The 27,243-nt window shown below is 42.9% G+C and overlaps 2 protein-coding genes across 6 annotated transcripts in view; one reads left to right on the top strand and one right to left on the bottom strand.

The window, feature by feature from the left end:
* Positions 1-2,638, top strand: part of Ankdd1b (ankyrin repeat and death domain containing 1B) — a 63,429-nt gene extending 60,791 nt beyond the window's left edge. For both annotated transcript variants that reach the window (XM_075977850.1, XM_075977852.1), the window contains one exon: positions 1,202-2,638. In XM_075977850.1, the coding sequence (XP_075833965.1) occupies positions 1,202-1,263 (62 nt within the window). In that variant the 3' untranslated portion in view covers positions 1,264-2,638. The remainder of the gene's footprint in view (positions 1-1,201) is intronic.
* Positions 2,639-4,096: 1,458 nt separating this feature from the next.
* Poc5 (POC5 centriolar protein) overlaps positions 4,097-27,243 on the bottom strand; it is a 32,238-nt gene continuing 9,091 nt past the window's right edge. For all 4 annotated transcript variants that reach the window (XM_075976272.1, XM_075976273.1, XM_075976271.1 and 1 more), the window contains 8 exons: positions 25,890-26,095; positions 23,467-23,643; positions 21,365-21,469; positions 18,446-18,625; positions 17,332-17,485; positions 14,399-14,646; positions 7,735-7,911; positions 4,097-4,480 (listed from right to left, as the gene is read on the bottom strand). In XM_075976272.1, coding sequence (XP_075832387.1) covers positions 4,334-4,480; positions 7,735-7,911; positions 14,399-14,646; positions 17,332-17,485; positions 18,446-18,625; positions 21,365-21,469; positions 23,467-23,643; positions 25,890-26,095 — 1,394 coding nt within the window. In that variant the 3' untranslated portion in view covers positions 4,097-4,333. The remainder of the gene's footprint in view (positions 4,481-7,734; positions 7,912-14,398; positions 14,647-17,331; positions 17,486-18,445; positions 18,626-21,364; positions 21,470-23,466; positions 23,644-25,889; positions 26,096-27,243) is intronic.

Below are 27,243 nucleotides of genomic sequence, written 5' to 3' on the forward strand. Positions count from 1 at the left end.
TGCCTAGGCCCATTTGATAGGCCAACCCTTAGGAGGGTAGAGTAAACAGAACAGAATGCTGGGAGAAAGAAGCTGAGTCAGGGAGTTGCCATGGTTCTCCCACTCCAGACAGACGCAGGTTAAGATCTTTCCTTGTAAGCACACCTCGTGGTGCTACATAGATTATTAGAAATGGGTTAAGAGGCTGAAACTAATGGGTCAGGCAGTGTTTAAAAGAATACAGTTTCCGTGTAATTATTTCGGGTAAAGCTAGCCGTGCGGGCGGCCGGGTGCCGGGAAAGTAGCCCGCCGCTCCTAACACAACAACAGCCGCTGAAGGAAAAGGTGGAGAGGCCTCTGCCATGGTTTTCATGGAGGCAGTTCCACTTAGGGCTGACCACAAGCCTGCCTTATTCTGGCCCCTGGACCAGCATTGTTTCAAGCAGGAATAGGAATGATGATTACTGCAGATACCTACATTGCAGGACACTAGCCTCCTAACACGAGGCCCTGCAACTTTAAGCATGTTCTTTCTAATCAAAGCGCACCTTCTGAGGGAAGACTACGGCGGTGTGAGGAAGTGGTTAGGGCTATGTTGTCAGGGCTTGCCTTGGCTCCAGAGCTGCCATCTTTAGCAGGTTCTATAACCACATCGCACCACTGTGCCCATTGTAAACTAGGGAAGAAATGAACATCCATCTCTAAAGGTTGGTGCTGATGAAATGAATGGTGCCCGGAACACAGTAAACTATACTTAGTATCAGTTGTTGATCTCGAATGTGTGTGCTGGTTAATTTTTATGACAATTGGACACAAGCTGGAGTCATCTAAGGGGAACCTCAATTGAGAAAATGTCTCCATAAGATCTGGTTGTAAGGCATTTTCTTAATTAGTGATATGGGAGGGCTAAACCCATTGTGGGTGGTGCCACCCCAAGGCTGGTGATCCTGGGTTCTGTAAGAAAGCTGGTGGAGCAAGCCACGGGGAGCAAGCCAGTAAGCAGGACTCCTTCATGGCCTCTATAGTAGCTCCTGCCTCCAGGTTCCTGCTGGATTTGGAGTTCCTGCCGGATTTGGAGTTCCTGTCTTGGTTTCCCTCAATGGACTGTGTGATTCAGGATATGTAAACCACATAAACGTTTTCTTCCCCAAACTGCTCTTAGTTATGATGTTTTATGGCAGCAATAGTAACCCTAAGATAATTATCCTGTTTTTTTTTCCAGGAAAGATTCATCAGTTCGAAGGTAAAACTGACCCAAGCTCCAAGAAATGTGCAGTCTCCTAAGCTGAAGAAAAATTCCAATGGCTTCCTACTCCGCATTCAGGTTGACTGTGGTTCCCGATGGCCACAGCCACCTCCCAGCAGACTGATTTCCTGGTCCAAAGATGCTGTTCCTCCAGGGATGGAGGTGAACATACCACCTTCTCACTGCTCCAGCCTCACGCTGGAGGCAAACTGTGTGGCTTTCCTATTTCTGTCATTTGATGTGCATGCAGAAGAGCACAGCTCTGTACACGCTTAAAATCCAGACGGATGTGGGGAGCAGCATGGCGGCACACACAAAAGCAGGGCTAGGAGATTCGGCTTTGAAACTGGACGCTTGGCTGCGAGCAGTGGGCAGGTTAACATTACTGACGTTTTAAGAGCTGTGGCTTCCTTTTCTGGTAGACAGAACATTTCCTCCAGAGATCGGGAGGGAGATGAAGGGAAAACACCTGTGATACCTGACCGCAAGCCAGTGGGATGTAAGGCATAAACTCTTATCTTTGTGGAGAAGCTGCGTGTGGAAATCCACACACTACTGGCTTTCCACCACACAAGTGAGTTTATTACACAGAAAAAAAAAGACACACACCAGAAATTTTTAAACCCATCGTGATCTAAATATGGGTAATTTTAATTCTTGGTACTTTCCGGTACATCTGATTTTGCTCACAACAATCAAGCACTGCCTTCTGTAACTTGGTAAAGTTACAAAGGTACCAGTTTTCCTCACTGTATACCTACCTAGAGTCCAGCTCCGACTCTCAGTCTGGAAAAGCTGGTAAGGCAACCACAGACAATTAGTCTATTAATTTAGTTTCAAGTAGTTTTCTTAGAGTGATTGTAAATGGCCCATGTAATGCTAGGAATGTTTAAAACAGGCAATATATTCACAAGATCCCAGAATTTTAAAAAAGTATTAAATAAAAAGTCCCATCCCAGTTTGTTCTTGAGTTTGGCCACAGCAATGCTAGCTAGCACTCTTCCTCCAACCAAATCTCTGCATGTAAAATGAGCACAAAATGCACACTTACTGTAGGGTGCTTCCATCACGCTTGTGTTGTTTGACTTAGGACAATATGAATTGTTTGGTAATTTGGATAACACACAATTCTAGAGTTAACAATGCCTATAATAGTCCTAGTTACATCAACTTGCACTAGTATGTCCATAGGACCTGGCTTGCACACTGAAAACCTAGCTGGTCCGGGCTTCTCAAAGGTCCAGCCTAGACCAAGATTTCAATAGAAAATGAACAGGAAGCTGAGGAGGAGCAAGGTGAGGATGCTACCAAATTGGCTCCACTTGGTGTCAAGTTTGGCTATCTGATCCTAAGCACATTCTGTTCCAAGATGGGATGGATGAATGCATCTCAGGGCAGTTCACACAGGGGAGGGAGGGAGGAGGAATTGGTCCATGTTACGGTGTGTTTTAAAGACGTAAAAATGTGTTTTGACTGTATGTACGCATGTACACATGCATTCCTGATGCCTATGACGGCCAGAGGAGCTACAAATGGTTTGAAGCTGCCAAGTGGGTGCTGGGAACTGAATTAGATTCCTCTACAGGAGCAGCATGTGCTCAGTGGTCGAGTCATGTCTCAAGCTGCACAGTGGGGACTTTTATTCTGGTCACATGAGTGATCTCTTAAGGCAGCCTACCGTTCCTCCTGGCTCTGCTGGGTGGAGAGGGCAGTTCTGGGGAGCATGCCCACAGGGAAGGTGTGAGAGGAGGTGCTGCAGCTTGCTAGTCACAAAACTTACAATCCCAAGGAGTGAGCTTTTGCTACGGTAGTAGCTGGACCGTTGCCTGGTACGTCTATAATTCAGAAAAGTCTTAAGCACTTGTTATAATATAGATGATGTTTGCCTAGATCACATTTAGTCTCTGAAGTGTGAGGCAGCAAGAAAAGTGACTTTTATAATAAAATGAGAGAGCACAGAAGCAGATCACGCTCAAACTGGCAGAGGCTTCAGATGATCAAAACCACACGTATCAGAAAGTGGAGGACCTGCTCATATATTCCTTAAGTACAGTGTCAACAGGAAAGGAAGTACATCTACTTACATCACAGTTGAGGATCCTGAAATCCATTTAATTAAATGTTTGGCCCCAGAAAACAGTATTGAAGAAAACTGCAGTTTTTTTCTCTAATGTCAGTTCTGTCCAGATGGTCTATTTCCTTCCTTCCTTCCTTCCTTCCTTCCTTCCTTCCTTCCTTCCTTCCTTCCTTCCTTCCTTCCTTCCTTTTCCTCTTCCCTCCCTCTCCTTCTCTCTCTTTTCCTTGAGACAGGGTTTCTCTACACAGCCTTGGCTGTCCTGGAACTCACTGTGTAGATCAGGCTGGCCTTGAACTCATAAGAGATCCACCTACCTCTGCCTCCCCTGTGGTGGGATTCGAGGCGTGCGGCACCATTCTGGCCAGCCATTGGGAAGCTTGCAGATCTGCAGGGCTCTCACTCCTGAGCAGCACACGCGTGGATGTGCAGAAAGGAGGAGGCAGGCTCAATGCTGCAGGCCCCACTAGGGTGAGGGAGAAGAAGGAAAGCAGGGTCATCCCAGCAGGGAGTTTCACAGATGTTGACTGTCTCCCTCAGGGTTTGACTGCAGAGTCCTAGAGATGAAGACCAATATACTGAAGGCAGAAAAAGCTGTGTTTAGAAATATCACCGTGACTCTTGGTCTTTATTTAAAAATTCAGATAGCTTCTATTTGTTTTAGTAATGACTAAGTTCTCTGTCCAAGTTTTGTGTAAACTATGGTTCAGTAACAGTGGAAATATTCCCTTTTAGAAATAATGTACAGAAAAAGATTTACACCCTTCAACAATGCAAGCAGTGGCAGGCTGGACATGTTTAAAATCAGTTTTTTTTATTAAAAAGTTATACTTAATTGTTTAAATAAAAATAACAACATTAAAATAATTGCTACATATAGTTACAAAGGATGGGAAGGTATCTTATAATTCTGAAAAGATGAACATGATGTGTCCATGATGTTCTAAACAGTACAGAAAAGTCAAAATAAACAACTTCTGCTCCCAGTCAAGTCCTCAGAGGAGTGAAGAGACCCGAGTGTGAACACAGCCACTCTAGTCAACCACTTTTATGGACTGAAAGTTGGAGAGAGATTGGGTGTGGGCTGGCCTGGCTCCGAGAGACCTAGAGGTTGGGACGCCGCCACCTTCAGGATGGATGGTCCGTGGGTACTTGGCAGCGGCTGCCTGAGGAATGGTTTGCTGTAAAGATAAGAGGCTGCTTTACTAATCCGACAGAGTCGATGTGAAGCATCATTTCATCACTTATAGCCCAAACCAACCGGCATCTGACATCCCACAGATACCAGCAATGCACTGGGTGAAGTTGCCACTCAAACAGACAGTGAAGTCCTTCTCTAAAAGGAACCCATATTTGAACAACCACATTTAATACCAGAGCCCTGGGAATCATTGCTCTAAGAGGTCTAAGAGGAAAAGGTCTATAGAGGCCAAGGACAGAAAAGGGCTTCGGTGTCTAGATGAGGGTCAGCTCTACATCATTCACCCCTTATTCTATAGAGCCCAGGCCTTGCTTCAAGCCACGGTGAAATAGACTTCAGATTTCACTTGGGAGCAGACCCAACATTTTATAGTCACACAAGAGAAGGCTCCCCAGAAGATAAGTGGCTCCCTTAATATCGCTTTCCTTCAGTGGGGTCTGGCTTTGTAGCCCACGTTGGACTCAGACTTGTGATCCACCTGCCCAGGCTCGAGAATGTTGGGAATATGGAACATCCACCACACCCGGCTGGGCCACACTATACTAAACAAGGAAAGAGCTAGACGTGGAGAACAACCACAGACACCGAGGAGAAGGTGATCTGCATGCCAGTTCAAAGCTTAGGAGAACAGAGACATGAATGCTAAAGAATTAAAGCCAGGGCAGAGCCGACAGTCTAAGTATGTGATACGTAAAAATATGCACTGTGTATATACGTACGTGGTAGCCATACGTACATATGAAAACCAGTTAAGACTTTATTGTACCTGTGACAATGTCTTAGTAGCTGGCAGGGGATCTGTATCAAGTTATGTTCTTAGTCATGTCCACAGATTCCTATTATGGGAGCTTCCACTTGAAAAATTATCTTTAAAATATTCCAAGTACAATTTTATGCATTAGGGGCAGGGGTGACGGCTCAGGAGGAAGAAGACCTGGGTTTGGTTCCCAGCACTCACATAGTGGATCGCAAGAATGGCCTCTGTGGACACCAGGCATACATGTGCTGCACAGACATATATGTAGGCATGATGTGGGAGTGTCATATATCAATATGTTGATTTCATTGGTTAAGTAATAAACAAACTGCTTGGGCTCATAGCTTAGAACATAGGTGGGTGGAGTAAGCAGAACAGAATGCTGGGAGGAAGAGGAAGTGAGCTCAGACTCGACAGCTCTCCTCTCGGGAGCAGACGCCTCAGAAGAGATGCCATGCCCCGCTCCCGGGCAGACACACATGATGAAGCTCCGACCCAGGATGGACGTAGGCTAGAATCTTCCCGGTAAGACCAGTGCTCACAGATTATTAGAGATGGGTTGATCGGGATATCAGAATTAGCCAGTAAGGGCTAGAGCTAAAGGGCCAAGCAGTGTTTAAAAGAATACAGTGTCCGTGTAATTATTTTGGGGCATAAGCTTAAGCTAGCCATGTGGGCAGCCGGGTGTTGGGGACCCAGCCCTGCCGCTCCTATTACTACATAGACAAAACATTCTTACACGTAAAATTTATAAAAAATGCATTTAGCTAATATATTTACCATGTATTTCAAAGACTGCATAATAAAACAGGGTCCTCATGTCCAATTCTGTCTTAAAAGTGAGAACTTCTCTATGGAGAAGTGGAAAAGTAACCTCCCTTCTTAAGGTATTTTATACAGATGTTTCTTCAACTATAAACACCTGGATAACTATTACAAATGGGAGAGTCTTATAGCTGGCATGAAATTTTAGTTGAAAAGCATCAAATGTGACATGATTTATCAAAGCTGTTTCTCCTTGAGGATGGGTAAAAGGAACTGTAGGAAGAGATTAGAGTTCCCACGGGCACTGTGATCTACAAAATATGGCAGAACACAATCAGCCCTGGAAGCAAGTGAACACCCAGCTGACGGGCAAAGGAGTTCAAACAGATCCATGCTTTATTGGCAATGATGGTTTCTGCCAGTTTTAGGTCTGGATTCCTGGAAAACACTTCAAACAGCACAGAGGCCCACAACTGTCACATGACAGAAGACAAGCAAGGAAGGGTTTCTCCATCTCTGACTCGGCCCGTACTGCACGCCTGCTGAATAGCAGGAGAGAACAGGTAAAGAGAATTCCTAAGATTCTAGTTACTCGAAGTGCAGGTCTGAATAAGTTATTTGATGGAGGCTTAACCTGAACTCAGGGAAATTAAGGAAAACAGGAAAGGATGAGGTAATATTAGGAGAAAAGGAATTGATGAAAGTAGATAAAACTCTACTCCATCATAACAAGAAGCTGATATAAAACAAGTTCAGCCTGGGAAAGAATGGAGAAATGATGTGATTTTATTTTAATTAAATAAAAAACTTAAATAAGAAAAAAGATTCTACTCCCTCAATTTCTCTATTCTCTAAAACACTAGGGCTGGAGAGACAGCCTGGAGCACTTGTTGCTCTTCCAGAGGACCCAGGCTCAATTCCTGGCTCCCACATGGCAGCTCATAACCATTTGTAACTTCAGTTTCAGGGGCTCTGATGCCCTCTTCTGGATCAGGCATACATGTGGTGCACAGACATACATGCAAACAAGCACTCAAAGATTAGAAAAAAGAAATAAAATCTCACATTCCTTTTCTAGTAACTTTCTAGTTCCTAATGGCTCTGTAGTTTCCACAGTACCCCTGCATATGTCATTACTTGTGGTATTATCTTATTTACTCCTGAATTCTGACAATGTTCCAGAAGCTCAGTACTCTCACCAACCCCATTTCACAGAAGAGAAAGTGGAGAGTGGAGACTTGACTATTTGACTTGAGTCTCTGTCCAGGTGCAGCAAGTGGAAGGAACAACTGGGAAGTTCTCACTTGCCTGCTGCTTCAAGTCTGTGCGTCTTCCCTTATACCTTATGTATTTCTTGCATCTCACCACCCTTTAATATAGAGATAAGTTAGATACACTATTGAAGGAGACTGGAAAATACAAGGACAAGAGTAAGCACTCTAATGTAGGACATTTTCTTATAATCAACACCTGCTGCATGAAGAGTCAGTTTACCAGTAAATTATTTTTCTTTCTTTTTTTCTTTTTACATGGAATCTTTACAGTTTACTGCTTTAGCAGTCGATATAACTGATTACCTTTTCTATTTGATGATTTTTATGCCATTTGGAATAAACATCTTTCTTAAAAGAAGAAAATTTTAAATGACTGATGGCAACAATGACCAGCCATGAATGTCGGGGTTGATTATGGGACAAACTCATAGGACTTACCACTGTAACTGGATGGTGCTTCTCCACAACGACTGAGCTCATGGGAGGAGAAACTCCCATGATAGCCAAACTGCTGCTGACTCTAGTTTTGGAAGCAAAATCACAGCGACCCATGATCCGCGCGGTGATCGTCTTCCCGGCTTTCTGCTGTGCTGAGGTCACAACTCTTGGTATGTACTACAAAACAAACCAAAGGTCCAGTTGGAGGAAGAGCCACTGCACAATTTACATGACTTGGCTGTGTAACTTTCAAAGAAAACCCACAGCACTTAAAAGCTAATGAGACAAAAAGGCAAAACAAAACCTCAATATTCCCAAATACCAAAATATTCCTCTAACCTTGGCATGTCAACTCTCTAAAGATGTTTTTGAGATTTAAGACCTTTATTTTGAAATGACAGATTCCCAGGAAGTGTCCCTTTGTTCTCTGAGGTTCCTGCAAGAATCAAGTCCTCCTGAAGTCAACCACACTGACACCAGCACAACGGTGCTGCAGGAGGCCTATACACACACCTGTGCTATTTTCTTACATGCAGATTCCTACTGCCACCGAGTTCACTCCATCAAACAGACCACCTCTCGCCCACTTTCCCTTCTCCCCACTCATCCTCCATAATACCACCACTATCTGCGTTATACTTTAATCCTGACAAAAATTTATCATCATTACATATATGCTTTTGTTCTGCTTAAAAACTTTAACAATATGTTTCACGAATACAGAAACTTAAAACAATTTGTAAAGAACGATTTCATATGACAGACTAGTTCTTTTTCTGTTCTCTTCCTGTTACATTTAGTAATTTTTTTTTTTTGGTAAAAACACTTTCAGTTATTTTTGTAGAGATATTGCAAGAATGGGATGATCAGATCAAAACACAACTTCAACATTTAAAATTTTTATTTGTTACTACTAGATGATATTGAAGAAAGTTACATGCATATCAAGAGTGATGTATAATTTCCTTTTATCATTGTCAATTACATAAATGCTCCACTCAGTGTAAGGGAATGTGCTTTAATTTAATTTGTAATGCTTCATTAATATTTCATATTTATACTACAGCTTGTTAGCTCTTTAACTGTGGGTCTGAACTGGAAAGGACGGTTGCTATTAGAACAATACAACGGCTCCAAATCCTGGGCAGGGCGGCACGAATGTGCGAGTCAGCACCCGGGAGGCTAAGGCAGGAAGAGCACCAGTTTCAGGATTCTCTTTCTCTCTTGCTCTCTCTCACAGACAGACAGACAGACAGACAGACAGACAGACAGACAGACAGACAGACACACACACACACACACACACACACACACACCCTAGCATCAGCTGGGCTGGGAGTATTACTAACTGGTTTTGGTATGCCATGAGTGGACCCATGGGTCTGATTCCTAACTCTACAAACAAACATTTTTAATAGTTCCTGTTGGGTACTAACTTGATTTAAGGACTGCAGATACTTGCCTAGTCATATAAACATTTTCCTTATGTATTTCCTTCCTTCCTCGGATGTTCAATCTGCATGTGATAATGCTTCTACATACACATGCAGAAGCCAGAGAGAGGATGCGTGCCTTTCTGTTGCTCTCTGACCTGCTGCTCTGAGACAGGGTCTCACTGAACAGAAGCACACTGTTCATTTAGGCTTGCTGCCTGGCCACTGAGCTCCTAGGATCCACCTATCCGTCTCCTTGCCCTCCTATACACCCCATGCTGGAGTTACAGTCATGTACAATCATGCCCGACTTTTTGGAAAATAAGTGTTAGGATTCGGAAATAGGTCCTCAAGTATTTTTTCTGGCTGAGCCACCTCCCCAGGCCAGTGTTTCACTTTTCAGCATCCGCAGTCTTTAATCTTATCATTAGCCCTTCTTACTTGAGGGAGAAATGACCTGTTTAGGATAGCTGCAGTACTTATGTCCTCTGACATGTACTCATTTTGGTGTAACTGAAAATGCCACGTGAAGTATTAATCTAAATGCATGTTTTTTCCTCAATAGTTCTTCCAAGAGCATTGATTAAACACTGGTCCTTTCCCCATTGAGCTTATCCAAGGTTCTCTATCTACATCCAGCTGCAGATGATCAGAGCTGTCTACTGAATCATGGAGAGGCTAATCAAGGAGACTTGGCTCTGGGGAAATTAAAACAACCCAGAGGAAAACAACATTTAATAGGGTTGTCCAATTCCTTAAAGAATCTTCAAAGAATTCCTTATAGTTCTGTAAAAACCCAAGCAAAGGCAAAAATGTAGCAATTAATTCTAGGAACAAAAAACATGCTGGAAGGAAATGTCATTATATACATCCAAGGCTTAGCTATATTTACACAGGAATCTCAAGTACTGATTTAATTTAAAGCTGGAATAGCTATGTCTAAACATGAGCACACAGGAAGGGGGGCGGCAGAAGGCTAAGATGGTGTCACAGCTCAAACCCTTCATCTACAGGAGGAAGGCAACAGAAAATGCTGCAGATTAATAAATATAAGATAATGACAGAACACACTGTTCAAGAAAAGGCAACAGAAACAAACCGCTAACAGCTTGGGGGAGGAGATTTGGAGGACTGTTATGAAAACATAGACTGCTTTTGAAATTAGTGATACGGATCTTATGTATTTGTGCAAACAAATCTCGGATTTTAAGATGTTCACAGGGCTGCAAACATGGCTCAGTGGTTAAGCACATGGACTGCTCTTCAGAGGAACTGGGTGAAATCCCAGCACCCAAATCAGAGGCACATAAACACCTGTAATCTAGCTCCAGGGGGACCTGACACTTCCAGCCTCTGCAGGCACCCTGCCCCCCAACTCACACTTAAAAACAATAAAAACAAGCTGGGCTGTGTGGTGGCGCACACTTTTAATCCCAGCACTCGGGAGGCAGAGGCAGGTGGAGCCCTGGGAGTTCCAGGCCAGCCTGGTCTACAGAGCTAGTTCCAGACAGTCTCCAAAGCCACAGAGAAACAAAAACAATAAAAACAAATTAAGAAAAGATGTTCGCAAATGTTTTGTGGACTAAATTCATGTTTCTATCTTCAGGAATTCATATATGAATCACATTTATAACATACACATCAGCAAATGTGAGGTATGGAATATTTTGTGAATGAATGAAGATTATTTTTTGGGAGAGTGGCAATTAGGGATTGAACCTATGATTCATGTATGCCAGGGATTTATTCCACCAGTAAGCTGGGTCCCAACTCCAAATGAGGAATCATAAATGCTATTTTAGAAATAAAATTAATAGCTGACAAGAAAATCCCCTGAAGATGTGAATCAGCTCAGTGCTAGAGCACTTGTGTGTTGAGCCCTGGGTGTGATTCTTATCAGTGGGGAAAAAACCCAATAACCAAAGCCTTGCCAAGTACTGAAGACTGGGGTAGAACTGAGCCTCCATCACCTGAAGGCGATAACCATCCCCCCCCCCCCCCCCCCCCCGCAGCTCATCTCACGTGGAGAGGGAGGGATGCATGACAACCCAGAAAAGTTTGGAAGGACAAACACCAGAGTAGCCAGGAAATACAGATGGATGATCAGCTACCCCAACCCAGCTAAGAACTGCTTTCGACTGCCTCAGGAGATGATGAGAGGACAGCTGCTGAAAACACACGTAGAGTCCACCACAGTCACAAGAGCAAAAGTCAGCCGGGTGGTGGTGGCGCACGCCTTTAATCCCAGCACTCGGGAGGCAGAGGCAGGCGGATCTCTGGGAGTTCGAGACCAGCCTGGTCTACAGAGCTAGTTCCAGGACAGGCTCCAAAGCTACAGAGAAACCCTGTCTCGAAAAAACAAAAACAAACAAAAAAAACAAGTGCAAAAGTCACGTGGTGGCACGGTTTGTCTCCACGGGTCTGTCACTTGCTAACTGTATTATGTTTATAAGAAGTAAAGGCTGGAGGATGGCGCGGCTGTTAACAGCACCTCCCGTTTGTTCTCAGCACCATAGTGGCTGACTTACAACCACCTAGGACTCTAGCCCCAGGGGCTCAGATGCCCTCTTTTGGTCAATATGGGCATTCCCTGACATCATACAAATTTATAAAATACTTATGTAGCCCAAATAGTTTAAGCCAGTGAAAAAAGAGCTGTCTTTAAAAGGCATAAGGCTGTTTTAGAAAGAATTTATATGAAAAATTATTAGAAAAGATTTCTTCAAATTAGGTGACAGGGAGAAAACAAAATTATTAGAAGATAGTGTTGAACAAAAACTGACATTGGAAATTAGAAAACACACCGAGTAAGGCTTATAGTAGAAAGGTGGATTTATTTATAATCCATAACCACACCTAGCCTGGCTGTCTGCTGAAAACAGGCTCTTTTTTAGCCTCTCTAAATACCTCAATTTCCTCATCTATAAAAAGGGAAAGTGCACCAGTCACCTCACAATACTTATCATTTTGCATTCTGGTAGCTGGATGAAAAACTTCAGTAAACAGTTTGGAAATCCAACTAAAGGAGCATTTCTCTTAGTGGCTCCAACTACACTCTAGAACCGGAGGAGCACAGCGCCATCTACTGTCCAGCTCTGTGAGTTGAAAGATAATTTTGGGGGGGATAACTGCCTACAGGCTGGCCTTATACTTCTGAGCATTTGAACTACACAAAGGAGAAAGCTTCACACTGTTCTTACAGAAGGATTACCTGTGAGTCTCCTGTCTCCTGCCTGGAAGATGTTCTCTAGGTCCTGAGCATGCATGTGCACTCTAACTATCACTTCTGTGACAGGACTTTTGGATTACTTTTCAGTAATGGTTTAGCTACTTTATCTGGAGTACTTTCTGTGGGTTGACCCAAGTAGCACGCTGACTCTTTTTTTTTTTTGAAATGCATCTTACTCTTTGCCCCTTTTATTGAAAATAGATCCCCCCCCCCCTCACATAATATATCCTGATTATGGTTTCCCCTCTCTCTACTCCTCCAGTTCCTCCCTAACTCCCCTCCCATCTGGGTATACTCCCCTTCTGTCTCTCATTAGAAAACAAACAGACTTCTAAGGGATAATAATAAAACGTAGTAAGATTAAAAACCCTAACCCATCAGAATTGGGCAAACAAACAAAAGGAAAAGAGCCCAAGAGAAGGCACAAGAATTAGAGATCCACTTGTCCACACACTCAGGAGACCATAAAACACTAACCCGGAAGCCGTACATATATGCAAACGATCTGTTGCAGACTGGTGCAGGCCCTGTGCAGGCTTGAGTTCATATAAGCTTTGATCATGTTCACGCTGACTTTTTCCTCTGCGTTCTCCAGAGCCACTTACAGCGCTTACAGGGGGATGGGAGCTTAACTGGGTTAGATCCTTAGCACTACATTTACAAATATGAACAATCACCAGGACAACTGGAGGCTCATGCGTGTGAGTGTGTGCGCGTGCGTGTCACAAACGAGAATGGCTGTCTACATAATCTATGTTTTTCATGTTTCGAAACAAATGTCAAGGTTGAATTTTAGTCTTATTTCTAAGTCAAAACTCCTCCACACATGCATATCCACATGTGCTATGTACTTTAACTTCGGGCAAGAGCAAACATAACAAGTAGCAGATCTCAACACATTTTCCTCCAAACTTAGTAGCTCCAAAAGGAAGAAATTCAAGTGAGCTAGAAGATAAAATACGACTAGCTGTCTGGTCAAAGCTGTCTCTTCATTTATAGAGAACACTCTAGAGCAGCGGTGCTGGTCATGGCCCGCCGGGAAGGGTTCAGGACAACGCAGCTGAGTTCAGCATTCACATCTGTAATCTCAACATAGGGGAGGCTCAGGCAGGAACTTAATGCAAATTGAAAGCCAACCTGGGGTGAGAGCATCTGTCTGTCTGTCTGTCTGTCTGTCTGTCTGTCTGTCTGTCTGTCTGTCTCTATCTCTCTCTCCCCCACCCCAACACAATAAAACGAGAGAAAAAAAGACTGAAACTCCTTTCTATTGTCTCTTCTGTTACATCAACAGCTAGAATCAAGCAGGGAGGCAAAGAGCTGCCTTGAGAGCTTTCTAATGGTAATGCCTTTGTGTAGAGCAACATTGGACAGGAGAGGGCTGCAGAGTTGAGTTCCCCCCTGAGTCCTAGCCACGTGTGCTGTCAACAGCTTCATTAATGATCTACCTCAGATAAACACTTTCCACACTAAGGCTCCGTCCCGTGCAGCCCCTTCTCTAAACATCCCCTTATGGAGATTGCAATGACTGGAGGAGAGGCTGCTGCCGCATTTCAGAAGGATTACGGATGGACAGAGACGCAATCACTTGCTGTGCGTGAGAGGTCACCTATGAAAAAGGGGTAGAAAATATCTCTGAGCCTCTAAGCCCTTGAAAATACCCACTAGTTTGCTTCAAAGAAAGTTTGCTATTAATTTTCTCAAGTGCAAACTATTTTTCTGGAATAGTACTTTTGGATCACTTTCACTACAAACTAATGTTTTGGCCACTTCCTGTCTTGCGCTCCTGTGTGCTGGCCAAGTGTCACACTGAATTTTCCCTCCATGTTCTCCATATTGCCTTTACAGCGCTGGGGGATGGGCGCGTGACCAGGTTAGATCCTTAGCACTACAATTACAGAACGAACAAATGAAGGACTAAAAGCCAGACCCCCACCAACGCCGTAACAAGACACACATGCCTTCGAGGCTTTCACAGTGCAGTGCTTGCACACACGGTACTCACCATTTCTTCTGGGGCAGTTGTAGCTGCGGGTCCTGCACCAAGAACAGAGATAGGAACATGAGCAGAAGAGGCAGATGTGGCTCCAGCAGAGGTCATGGAAGCTGCAGAGGGAATGGCAGTGGAGCTGGCCACTCCTGCTGCTGCTGCTGAAGGTATTGTAGAAGAAGATGTATCCAAATGAGCAGAGAGCTCTCTTCCTGGACCAGTGGGACCACTCTCGTCCCTTTTATTGTTCGTGAAGTCTACCCCTACAAACCACAAAACCATTCTATTAACAGTGGTCCAAAGTACGATTACAACCCTCTAGACAAGGAAAAGACTAATGGCTAAAATACAGTTCTATGAAAATGCAGACACTTGTCATCTTGGGGGTTCACTGTTCACTTCACACAGTGTAGTATTCACGGGCTCCTATCAACTTCAGACGAGGTGAAAGCTTCATCATGTGAAAGCTAACAAATGATCCACACTTAGTTACAAGATAAGAATCAAGTACGCGCTCAGCTGGAGCCTGCCTAGGTGGACTCATCGAAACACAGTCACAGTGGTGGCGTCTGTGCTCACACAGGGTGGGAGAACTGCAGCCTTTCCCACCTCACACAGCCATCCTGACAAACGGTCGCTAGCAGAGCTCTGCAATGACCTCCCACATCACACCCTTCTCATTTCAGTTATTCTTCCATGTGGACAAACACAAGGTGCTTGGAAGTCATAAATAAATGAGACATAAATTATGAGTATAAAGCACCTGCCTGCTAAACCAGCTGTAGGGATGGCGCCCTCACAAAGGGACCCATCCCTGCTCTAGGGAGGGAATGGAGACAACTTTCAGAAGGTAGGACAAGGGTCTTCACCCAGTTTTTGATATTTTCCCCCATAATTGGAATCTGGCTAGTTTTCACTTAAACTTTTTTTGAATTTGAAAATGCAGTGAGATGTAGATACTGAGGAAGACATCGTGTCAAAGTTTCTACGCCTCTTCTTCCCATTCAGAACTTGGCCTTCAGTGATCTGCACACTATACATACATAGTGACAGTGACCTTGTTAAAGTTTAACAGTGATCACAGTTCAAAGGTCCTTCCAACTCTGGTGGAAACAACTGTTCCACATAAAATATCACCTATTCTTTGGAAACTGCACACATACACACACACACACAAACACACACATACGCATACACTCATGAGCACACCCCACATACCCTCCCACAGAGGTTTAATATATTTCTGGCAGAAAGTAACCCTGCATGGCAGATATCCATGACTTAAAACCAGAGAAAAGGTCAGGCACGAAGAGGCAGGTGACCGACTCTTACTGCTGTGGGCTCATTACGAAGTTTCTGTTCACAGATCTCTGACAGGGAGACAGCTTTCTCACTTTACACCGTGTCTGAAACTGCTTGACAACTCTGCATCCACCATTTTAAGGATGTTTTAAAATGAAGACCCAAAAGCCAGCTAAGGTTCCATGGGACTGAAATCACTTTAATGAAGTGAAACTCTCATGAATAAGCGAACTCTCAAAAAGGACTTAAGCTTTAATCTTCTGCCTTTTTCACAAAAAGCCCCAATAAGATTTAAGGGAGCAGGTGAGAGGGTCCATCTAGTGAAAGTGTGCGTCACCAAATCTGATGGCCTAAGTTCAACTGCAGGATGCGTGGAAGGAGAGACCCGACTCTAGCATCCCAACCTCCATGATTTGTGCCATGGCCTGTGCACATCCTCCTTCCTCCAAACAGATAGATAAATACATAAATACAATGAAAAGAAATAAATAAACAAAAAAGTAACTGGCTAGTGTGGTGACCAAATTATTGGGTGTTATTGAGACACAGTAGTCACCCTCAAGGTTTTGCAATTCTAAGTCTAACCTGTATACAGACTATAGTCAACGGCTAATTCTGGTGGAAAGATGGTGGCCTAATATCACCACTCAGTACCATTTGTGACTTAATAAGAAATGGTTGCTGATGCTTTAAAACGAAGGCAAGCCAAGCACAGACACGCTTTTCACAGTGTGATCAAATCAAAGTGTAACAAGATGAAGTCACCTCTGATTTATTAGCAGAGTCCCCCAGTTGGATGTAATATTAGGCAATACTGAAGAAGTGCTCAGGTACTTTCATGACCTTGGGAGCCTGACTCCAGATGACAACTGTATGCTAAGCAGGGTCTTACACGACCGTGTTGTCTTACAGGGTACCTTCTGCTCACTGCACTGCCTCTGTTAAGAGTTCCCTGAAGCAGGTATGTTATGGGCTTTACTTGGAGAAGGGGTCTAAAGCCCAATGAGAGAAATGGCCCCACTATAAACTGATAGCAGTTTATAGTGCTCTAATCCATGCAGACAAACTATTACAAAAAGACTCCAGGTATTACATAGACTTAAAAAAATTATTTTACTGATTTAATAGGTTTTAGAAAACTCTGATTAGGTTAGAAATATTTAATCAACTAACTTTTTTATGAAATGTGGCAACCTATGCAAAAATGAAACTAGAAATTTTATCTTTAGAGCCATTAAAATGATTAGTTAAGAGGACCTCAAAATGTTAAATGTTAAAATTAAACATTATTTTGGCTGTGCATAGTGATGCATGCCTAAAATTCCAGTCTAGAGAAGCTGAAGCAGGACATGAATTTAAGGCCAACTTAGATGCTGCCTCAAATAAACAGACAGACAGACAGATAGATAAAAAGCATCATTTTATCACTGAGCTTAAGGAAAAATTGAGACTCGTATTCATCAGCTCTAAAGCACAAGGGACAATGAATAAGCTCACTATTCCGGTGGATTCAGAGCTGGGCACGAGCGGAGGAAAGCACAGACGAGTGATGTAGAGACCAGGCACACTCAGAATATAACCAACGAGCCACGGATTCCCCTCGTTTCTTTTGAAACTAAGCAGAGAACCATCCATAAATTACTCACCTGCATCGTTTTTGTTCTGAAATATGGTCATGGCTTCAAGGTTCAATGCGCACACCCCCCTCATGAATGCTTTCTTCATGGAGTCTTCAAAGTGCTCTTTTTCTTGCTGCATTCTTTGAATCTCAGCTTTGGCATTCTCCAGAGCTCCAGATAACTAAAGAATTACACAAAGGGGGAGGGGGTTGAAACACAAGAAAGACCAAGGTTATTCTTTGCTTTTTATCTACTTAATTATTCTTATGAGACAGGGTCCTCTGTAGCCTAGGCTGGTCACTAACTTGCCATGCAGTCAAGGCTTAATGTTTATATAGCTGACAACAAAAATTTAAAAATGTTTATCTTTATTAATTCAAATAAACTATGCTCCTATGTAAATTCGATATAAAGCAAATGTTTATAAATTGAATTATTTTTTCTCTGACTTTCAATAATAGAATTAACATAGTTTCCATAGGAAATCATTTGGATCATGAAAGGGGTTAGAGAAAACTAGACATTTGGAATGCAAAGGGCCTTTTGAAATCATTTTAAAAGGAAAAAGTCTTTCTTTCTTATAACAATAGTATTGAAAATAAATTTTACAAAGCTAGCGAGAGTCTCAGTCAGGAAACTGCTTAAATTGAGAGCAGGAGGAACCGAGTTCAGTTCTCACTCTACTTTCTTAACGTGCTGGGCTCAGTGCTGTGTTCTATACATTTCTTCTACTATACAAAGCGGAAACTTTATTTTTTATCTATTCTTCTCTCATATATTACATTCTGTTTAGATTCCCCTCTCCATCCACTTCTTTCAACACCCCACCAAAGCTCCCCTTTCCCCCAGATCTGCTCTTCCTTAGCTCCCCTTCAGAAAAGAGCAGGACTCCCAGAGATATCAACCAAACACAGCATAATACATTACAACAAAACTAGGCACAAACCCAGTAGGAGGAAAAGGGTCCCAAGATCAGGCAAAAGAGTTAGAGACACATCTACTCCCACTGTTAAGAGTCCTACAAGAACATCACGTTACACAACTGTAACATATATGCAGAGGACCTAGCTCAGACCCATACAGGCGCTGTGACTGTTGCTTCAGCTTCTGTGTGCCCCTGTGAGCCCTGTGGGCAGCTTACCATAGCAAGTTTGGCTTCATAATCATTGGAGATATGCACACAGACTTCTTCAGCCCTCGCTTGGCATGCCCGTTCCACCACCTCTTTCCACTGCCTCTGAACCACGGAACGCCAGCCCTTCCAGACTTTCTTCAGCAAAGTTCTCCGGAAGTACTGGTCAGCCAATTTATCTTCATAGACCTGAACAAAGGCGACACCCAACCTTAGAACCACAGAGAACTGGTAAATGTATGGGGAGTGTAACAAAAACCAGCACAGTGGGAAGGGCACGGATGCCATCACTAATCCTATACAATCACGCTGCTGCACATGGGAAACTGGCTTAGACAGGTTCAGTAACTGGTGAGGTCACATAGGCGGGGATGGAAAAGTCAGGCTTGCCTGGTTCTTGGCCAAGACATTACAGCTCAATAGGACTTTCTTTTTTTTTTATTATTTATTTATTTATTTATTTATTAAGGATTTCTGCCTCCTCCCCGCAACCGCCTCCCATTTCCCTCCCCCTCCCCCGATCAAGTCCCCCTCCCTCATCTGCTCGAAGAGCAATCAGGGTTCCCTGACCTGTGGGAAGCCCAAGGACCGCCCACCTCTATCCAGGTCTCCTAAGGTGAGCATCCAAACTGCCTAGGCTCCCCCAAAGCCAGTACGTGCAGTAGGATCAAAACCCACTGCCATTGTTCTTGAGTTCTCAGTAGTCCTCATTGTCCTCTATGTTCAGCTAGTCCGGATTTATCCCATGCTTTTTCAGACCCAGGCCTCAATAGGACTTTCAAGTCAAAGAGAAAACAAGAAATGTGTCATCTCAGTCACGAGTCTGCACGACCTTTAGCTGGAAGCAGGAACTGGAGAGGAACAGAGTGGCTGGAAGGCGGAAGGTGGCAGCAATGGTTCGGGTGGTTCTACTTTCCCTTTGGTTTGTGGAAATAATTAACCCACACTGTCACCCTCTGCAACACTACGCTGAACAAATAGGGAACATTAACTATTTTTCTTTCATCAGTGAATGCATTTCAAGTAGTTGCATTTCTTCATTTTCTTAAAATGAAGATACTATTCAACAGTGATGACAACTTGACAGTTCTAGCCAGCATTTAAAAATATATATTTTCATCATGTGTCACTTAACACATACTTTTTAAAATTATGGCACACTAATTTTAGACAGTTTCACCCATCCACCCATCTCCTAAGTGTGGTGTATGCATGTTCACATGGGCTTGTACACGTGTGTATGTGCGAGTAGATCAGTGGTCCATGTAGGTTATCTTCCTCTATTTCTCTACCTTACTTTTAGAGACTGATTCAGCTAGGGAGGACAATGAGTTCTAGGGATCCTCCAACTGTTCCAGCCCCTAAGTACTGCTATGCATGGCTTTGATTTGAGCGCTAAAGATGTGAACACAGGCCCTCGTGCTTATGCGGCAGACCAGCAGTCACTTTACTGACTGAACCATGTCCCCAACACCTGGATAGCTTGTTTCAATGTGATGAATGTGTATACGATACACTTGGATTAATACAAGATACTTTTTTTGGTCCATTAATTATTTTTATTTATTTAGTTTTATTGCTTTTATTTATATATTTTTCTTCCCTCCTCTCCCTCCTATCCCCCCTTCTTCTCTCTCCCATTATCCCCACGTTCCCAATTTACTCAGGAGATCTAATAGAAGGTACTTTTAAAGGAGATTCATGATAATATTCTCCTTAAGTATTGATCTCTTAGAACTACTCCAGGGCTATGTGAACAGTCTATATTTTCTATATTCATGTCTTTTTCATCTCTATATTCATTTCCTTTAATCAGAGATTTCTACATTCGGTTTTTTATGGCATATACACATGCATACTTTTCTGCATTTCAGACAGTTATTTTATTTAAAATTTTGTGATGTGTGTCCATGTACACAAGTGCAGGTGGAGGCCCTAGCGTTGGAGGTGCAGCTGGTTATGACCCATCTGGAGTGGGTCTTTGCATGAGCAGCATGCACTCTTAACTGCTGAGCCTTCTCTCCAGCCCCACTTTTCCACTTTTAACAGTGTTTTTTTGCTCTGCACGCTAAGCTGACAATTCACAATCCTCCTGCCCCCGCCTCTCAATTGCTGAGACCACAGTGCATACAAACATTTCTTCCTTAATTTATTGCTCTTTGTTAATTTGATAAATAACAATTATTACTAATAAAGAACAAATATTACAAACTATCACTATTTTTGATACACCGAGCATTTACTTATTGAAAGTGTGATATTCTGGTATAAACCTGTCAAAACCTAAAATGACCTTCTTTAATTCTCACACTAAGTCAAGTCTTGAACAAATACCACCTGCTTCATTTTAAGTGTAAAAATAGTAATGTCTGTTTATGAAGAGGATGTACTTAGGATTTACCATCATGAGCATTTCTTTTAGAGCCAACATATTGTTATGTTTCCCAGGCTGGGACCATACCCTGGGCTCAAGCGATCCCCCTGCTGCAGCCTTGAGGAGCTGAGAACACACATCAGGCTGCTATGCTTGAATAGACATGTCAGAAGCAGAAACAAGAAAGGAAGCAAATGGCCTATTTAAGGCTACAAATTCTTTCTCCAAATAACCGCTTCCAAGGTCAAGTGTCTTAAAGAGTTTCATCGTCAAGTATTGAAATGTCAGGTACAACCCAGTTAAACTACAGTGAAGCAGCAAACGGCTTATCTGTCATATATATATATATGTCCTACATCAATACAATCTGGGAGGTATTTTTCTAAATGTATCAAAATCAAATTTCTTGAAATCAGAGCAACATTACGACCTAATTTGTATTGACTCATTAGAAAACAAATCTTTGACTTTAGCGAGTTCTAGTAAGTCACCCCAAAGTCTCTCTAATTAGAAGTCTAACAACAGACTGACAGTGGTCATCTTTTCATACTCACATCCTGTCTTGACTTGACATGGCTGATTCGCCAGTGGAAGAAGGTTTTCATCAACTCTGTCCTTTCCTTTTGCTTGCCGATGGCATGAGACAAGCTGGAAATCACCTGTGAACAGTAATAACCCAGTTACTGTGACTCCAGGACAGCAGCGGCTGACTCACACCCAGCCTTCCGGGTTTTCTTTTGTCTTAAGCTAGAGGGTGCCTGGCTGCTCATTTTATTCATTTTCAGAAAGTGATTTTCTCATGTAAAAATGTATAGAGAATAATTATAGGTATCGCCTCTATTCATCAATTAGCTCATCTTTCTGTTTTTTGAAACAATGTTTGGACTCAAACTTGTGATCCTCGACCTTCAGAGTGCTGAGCGCGGCATAGGCTGGCATGCTTGGCACAGACTGTTAGTACAGAGACCATGTTTCTCATGTCAGTGTGGTAAGTACCGATGAACGATGGGAAAAAGGAAAAGAAATCGTCATTGTGCGTACATCTTGCTACTCTCCAATGAAGTTTACATATGTGAGGATTAACATACTTCCTAACATTTACCTCATGGAGGTAACTGCTGTTTCATATTTAGAAAGTCTTTATTTATCTGACTTATGAAAAGGGTCTGGTTGAATGTCTTCCTAGTCCTTGTTACTACCTTAGATATAGAAGTTCCTCAGCATTTAATTATTTTGTGCTTTCAGCAAATTTATAAACACAATAGCTCTGTTTTAATGGTTTTCTTTTTTTAAAAATATTTATTTATTTATTATGTATACAATATTCTGTCTGTCTGTATGCCTGCAGGCCAGAAGAGGGCACCAGACCCCATTACAGATGGTTGTGAGCCACCATGTGGTTGCTGGGAATTGAACTTAGGACCTTTGGAAGAGCAAGCAATGCTCTTAACCTCTAAGCTATCTCTCCAGCCCCTTAATGGTTTTCTTGAATGACATTATTACTATCCTTAAAATAAAGCATTTAACTCCCAAGATACTGTTTTTCCAGAGAACCGCATGACTGGATGTATCTGAAATAAGACACATTGGAAAGACCTCAGTAAACCACAAAACCCACAAGACACTGAGTTCTAGTTTATGTCTTTTTCCCCCTTTGAGATCAGTCTTGCTGTGTTCACATCTGGCCTTGAACCTGTGCTCCTCCTTGTCTCCACCTCTTAAATGCAGAGATTACATGTATACATTGCCCAGCCTTGCTTTCTAAATAAGAAAGGGCATTCTAAGTTGTCCGCTACACTGTCTTAAGTTGGATGGTGATATAAGGCTTGCTCATTTTATCCACTTTTATAAACAGAATGCAAGCATACTCATTTTATATGCTTCTTCAAGGTCAGAAAAATTAGGAGTTTTGAAGATAATAGAGAAATCTTTTCAAACAAAGCATACTACACAAAATGTTTGATTTTATACTACACCAGTAAAGAACAGTAACTGTACATCTGAAAAAATATTATCTTGCCTATTGTATAGATTATGTCTATTATCTCAGAAGTTGGGAGACCGCCGGAAGAATTTCCAGTTGAGAGGTTAGTCTGAGCTACATACTGAGTTGAGGCCAGCCTAGGCGACACAGTAAGACCCTGTCTCAAAGAGTCAAGCAATAATAAACCTGCCGCTTCGTAAGGTGAGCTGCTGTTGTGCCTGCCCCGTCCCTTTGACATCTAGCACATTCCCATCCATAAACAGATGTGAGTCAGCAGGGGCACAGGCTCACTGCCCACTATTTTGCTTAAGATGTGATCAGGAGGTAAGAAAACTTGGACCAGTTTGAACTCTACCCTCTGTTTATCTCACTGAGAGCATTTGAGAGGCTTATCCTGTCATTTACAAGGATGGAGAATGTAGGTAATGCTGGCTCCTTGATGTTAATGAGTTACAAAAATGATCAGGTAGAAAAACCTGTATGTCTGTGTCTACATTGAGCAGGCTCTTAAAACATCATGAAACACCAAAGCTTGCAGATGGAGCCCACTGCCCTCGTGTCTAATATTCGCTTCCTGCTCTGTCTGATGGAAGCAGGACAGTCACAGCTCAGAACTGGGTTTCCACTGAGCGTCTGCTGAGTCTCGCTAAAGGGAGGCACAGAAAAGAGGACCTCATCCTTCCTTCCAAGGGAAACTTCAAAGGCTTTCTGCAGCTCCTTCAAGTCAGCGATCTGGCTCGACAGTTGCCTCACAAGTGCCGCATGCTTTTCCTTCTCCTTTTTCATCTCCATACGGTGCCAGTCGATAAAATTAAGTCTCCACTTACTTAGTTCAGATAGAATGTTTGTCTGAAAAGAAAACATACTGAAAGTAAGTCATTTCTTCTTTAAAATCACTCTCAAAATTAAACTGAAAATAAACATTAAAAAGAGCAGGTCAAAACAAGAGCTATTAAAAGAAAAAAATTCCAGCATACTAATAAACGATGTTAGCAAGCTCAACAGCCATGGCTCTCCAGTTTCCCAATGTATGCTACTTTGTATGAAATCTTATGACATTAAAAAAATTCAGGTTTCATTCACTACATTCTTTGTAGTCACAGACTTAAATGTCCATAGGTTAGATGGGGTGGAGAGACGGCTCAGCAACTGTGAGCACTAGCTGCTCTTCTAGAAGACCTGAGCTCAATTCCTAGTACTCGCATGGTGGCTAGCCATATGCAATTCTTGTCCTGTGAATCTGATATCTTCTTCTGTCATCCCATGGGCACTGCAAGCATGGATGCACTTACATACATGGAGGCAAACATCCCTACACATAAGATTAAAAACATAAAATGTCAAAAAAATTTAAACAAAAAATGGTTTAGGTTTAGAAATGTAGGTATATGAGCTAAACTGAGACACAATGATCGGCTGATTAGTGGTGATGGTGGTAGCTGAAACCATAGAGCTGAGGTCCCCCCCCCAACAATTTACCACAATAGTCACCTGACAACAAAGAGCTCAGTCCATTCACCCTACTGACTGGCATGAGTAAAAACACCAAGCCATCAATGAGCATCTAAAAACAACAAAAGCCTTCAATAAGTACTCTTGGTTAATTGAACAGAGAGTCGTTTGAATGGCTGTCTGTACAATACTGCAACAGACGTCCTCTATTTCCACACCAGGAAACCTGTTCCCAGGGAGGGTGGTAGAAACTGCTGGCAGAGCACTTCTAGAGTTTAAGGAAGATACAGACCACAGAATTCATAAGATCATAACTTTATGTAAATACATACTATATGCTTCAGTAAAGTTCATCTTCTCCATTTTGGAATAGTTAAATCATATTACTTAAAAAGGCATTTGTTTTAAGTTATGCATAAGTCTCCGTGTGGGTACGTGAACACGAGTGTAGGTGCCCTTGAGGCCATAGGCTTCAGATGCCTTGGAGCTAGAGTTCCAGCAGGTTGTGACCCACCGACAGGGTGCTGGAAATTGAACTTCAACCCACTGCAAGAGCAGTACTTTTGCTCTTTAGTGAGCCATCTCTCCAGTCCCTCAATTAAAAAAAATAGCAAAAATCAGAACATTTCTGTAATATTGTTTTATTGGCAGGCTATTAACACCACCAAATAAAAACACTTTCAGATTCTTCAGACAATGTGGCTGCTATAAAATTAATATGCATTGGTAAAGTATATATATTTTTAGACATAAAAGGTCCTTCAATATCAGCTTTCCAAATAGCTGGGACTCCAGGTATATGGCCCTCCTAAGGCTCTATTGTCATCACTAGGGTCTGAAGAGACAAATAGTGTCAATCATCACTGAACATCATCAAGAAGTCCTTTGAAACAAATGGGAAATGTGGCAGAACATACAGTATCCTAGCAACTCCTTAAAACCTTGCAACTCAAAGTAGGGTTTAGAAACCAGAAACATTACCAAGGAGTGTAATAGAAACATGCAATCTTAGGCCCCACCTAAAACATACTGAGTACCAACTCACAGTTAACAAGAGAGAGGGGAGAGAGGGGAGAGAAGAGAGAGAGGAGAGAGAGGGGAGAGAGGAGAGAGAGGGGAGAGAGGGGAGAGAGAGAGAGACAGAGACAGAGAGAGACAGAGAGAGACACAGAGACACACAGAGAGAGAGAGAAAGAGCGAGGGAAGGAGGGAGCGAGGGAAGGAGGGAGGGAGCGAGGGAAGGAGGGAGGGAGGGAGGGAAGGAGGGAGGGAGGGAAGGAGGGAGGGAGGGAGGGAGGGAAGGAGGGAGGAAGGGAGGGAGCGAGGGAAGGAGGGAGGGAGGGAAGGAGGGAGGGAGGGAGGGAAGGAGGGAGGGAGGGAAGGAGGGAGGGAGGGAGGGAAGGAGGGAGGGAGGGAGGGAGGGAAGGAGGGAGGGAGGGAGGGAAGGAGGGAGGGAGGGAAGGAGGGAGGGAGGGAAGGAGGGAGGGAGGGAGGGAGGGAGGGAAGGAGGGAGGGAGGGAGCGAGGGAAGGAGGGAGCGAGGAAAGGAGGGAGGGAGGGAGGGAGGGAGGGAAGGAGGGAGGGAGGGAGGGAGCGCTCAAGTGTCAGACTGCAGTGCATACTGCAGTAGAGCAAGTGCAATACCTTCAGACCTGAACTCCAGAGGTCAAGTATATTCTCCACCTTCTGAAGATTTTCATCAGAAACAAGACGATCACCCACAGTTATTTCATGGGCATCTCTATGAGTAGAAGTAGAGGCTGGTGAGGAAGAGTCATCTAAAAGATGTGAACTGAAGAAATCCATGACTGGGTGAAAGGGCTTCCTGGGTGACGATACTGGTGATGACCCTAGAAGAAAGGCAAAACAATCAAGTAGCAGCCAGGTGAAATGGGAAATTCTCCAACTGGCAAAGTAATATCAAAAGGCTACAAGATGTCTGTCAACTCTGGAGGCTGAGAAAAGCACAGAGGTCTACCTCAGTGTGGGTGGGTGATTGTGATATTAGTACTGTCATCGATTGAGGTCTGACTGGCGTGGGATGCCTTCTATACCCCTTCTACCCTTCACAAACAGCTCCCACGACAAACAAAGATGTGTCTTATCCTGGTCCAGTCTGAACTGAAGACATACCATCACATTAACATTAACAAATGCTTTTACGGGCTAGGTCTCACATGCCATCCTAGGAGGTAGATATTTTCTAGACCTTAAGGAGAAAACTAGGGATCAGAGAGTTAACTGACCAGGTGAGGGTAGCCGTATATAGACCACTATTGCTTTATATTCAGTGCTGGTACTGCCCTTAACATTGTTAAGATTTGACAATATAAAGGGGCTAGTTATTTAGTTTATCAGATACTGTGGATGTGAACTATGTAGACCAATCAACATGCATGTTCATAGACACATAGCTCTCAGCACTTGCCGTTACTCAGTGAGTGGGGGAGAGCCAGACAGATAACTGGCCTCTATCTCTAAAGAGCATACAGTAGAAAAGTCAATTTACTAGAGTTAGACACTATCCACCACCATTTCTCGTGTATCCCACACTAACTATGAAGATTTTAGTAACCAGGACTGAAGGGCTTTCCTGTCTTTCTTGTAAAATGAATCAATGACAGGATCACTATACAACTTGTTACTTAAAAGCAAATCTTTCCAGAACTCCTTGCAAGAAGAAAAATTATTCCCTAAGTGGCACATCTGCTATGCAATATGTATTTACTTTCCCCCTATTGTTTGTTTTTTTCTGAGATAGGGTCTATGTAGCCCAGGTTGGCCTTAAACTAGCTATCCTCTTGTCTCAATGTCCTAAGTGGTGGGGTTGTAAGCATGTTCCTCCACCATGTCCAATAGACTCTGTGCTTTTATTGTTGAAATAGTCACAAAATAGAATCATATAACTTAAGAGCTTGAAAGATCACCTGCAATGATACTGCCCAATATTTAAATATTATCACATACCAGCAATAAATGAGCATTTTAGAAGTCTGAT

The sequence above is a fragment of the Microtus pennsylvanicus genome, chromosome 6 (assembly GCF_037038515.1).
Source record: "Microtus pennsylvanicus isolate mMicPen1 chromosome 6, mMicPen1.hap1, whole genome shotgun sequence".
In the NCBI taxonomy this organism is placed as follows: domain Eukaryota; kingdom Metazoa; phylum Chordata; class Mammalia; order Rodentia; family Cricetidae; genus Microtus; species Microtus pennsylvanicus.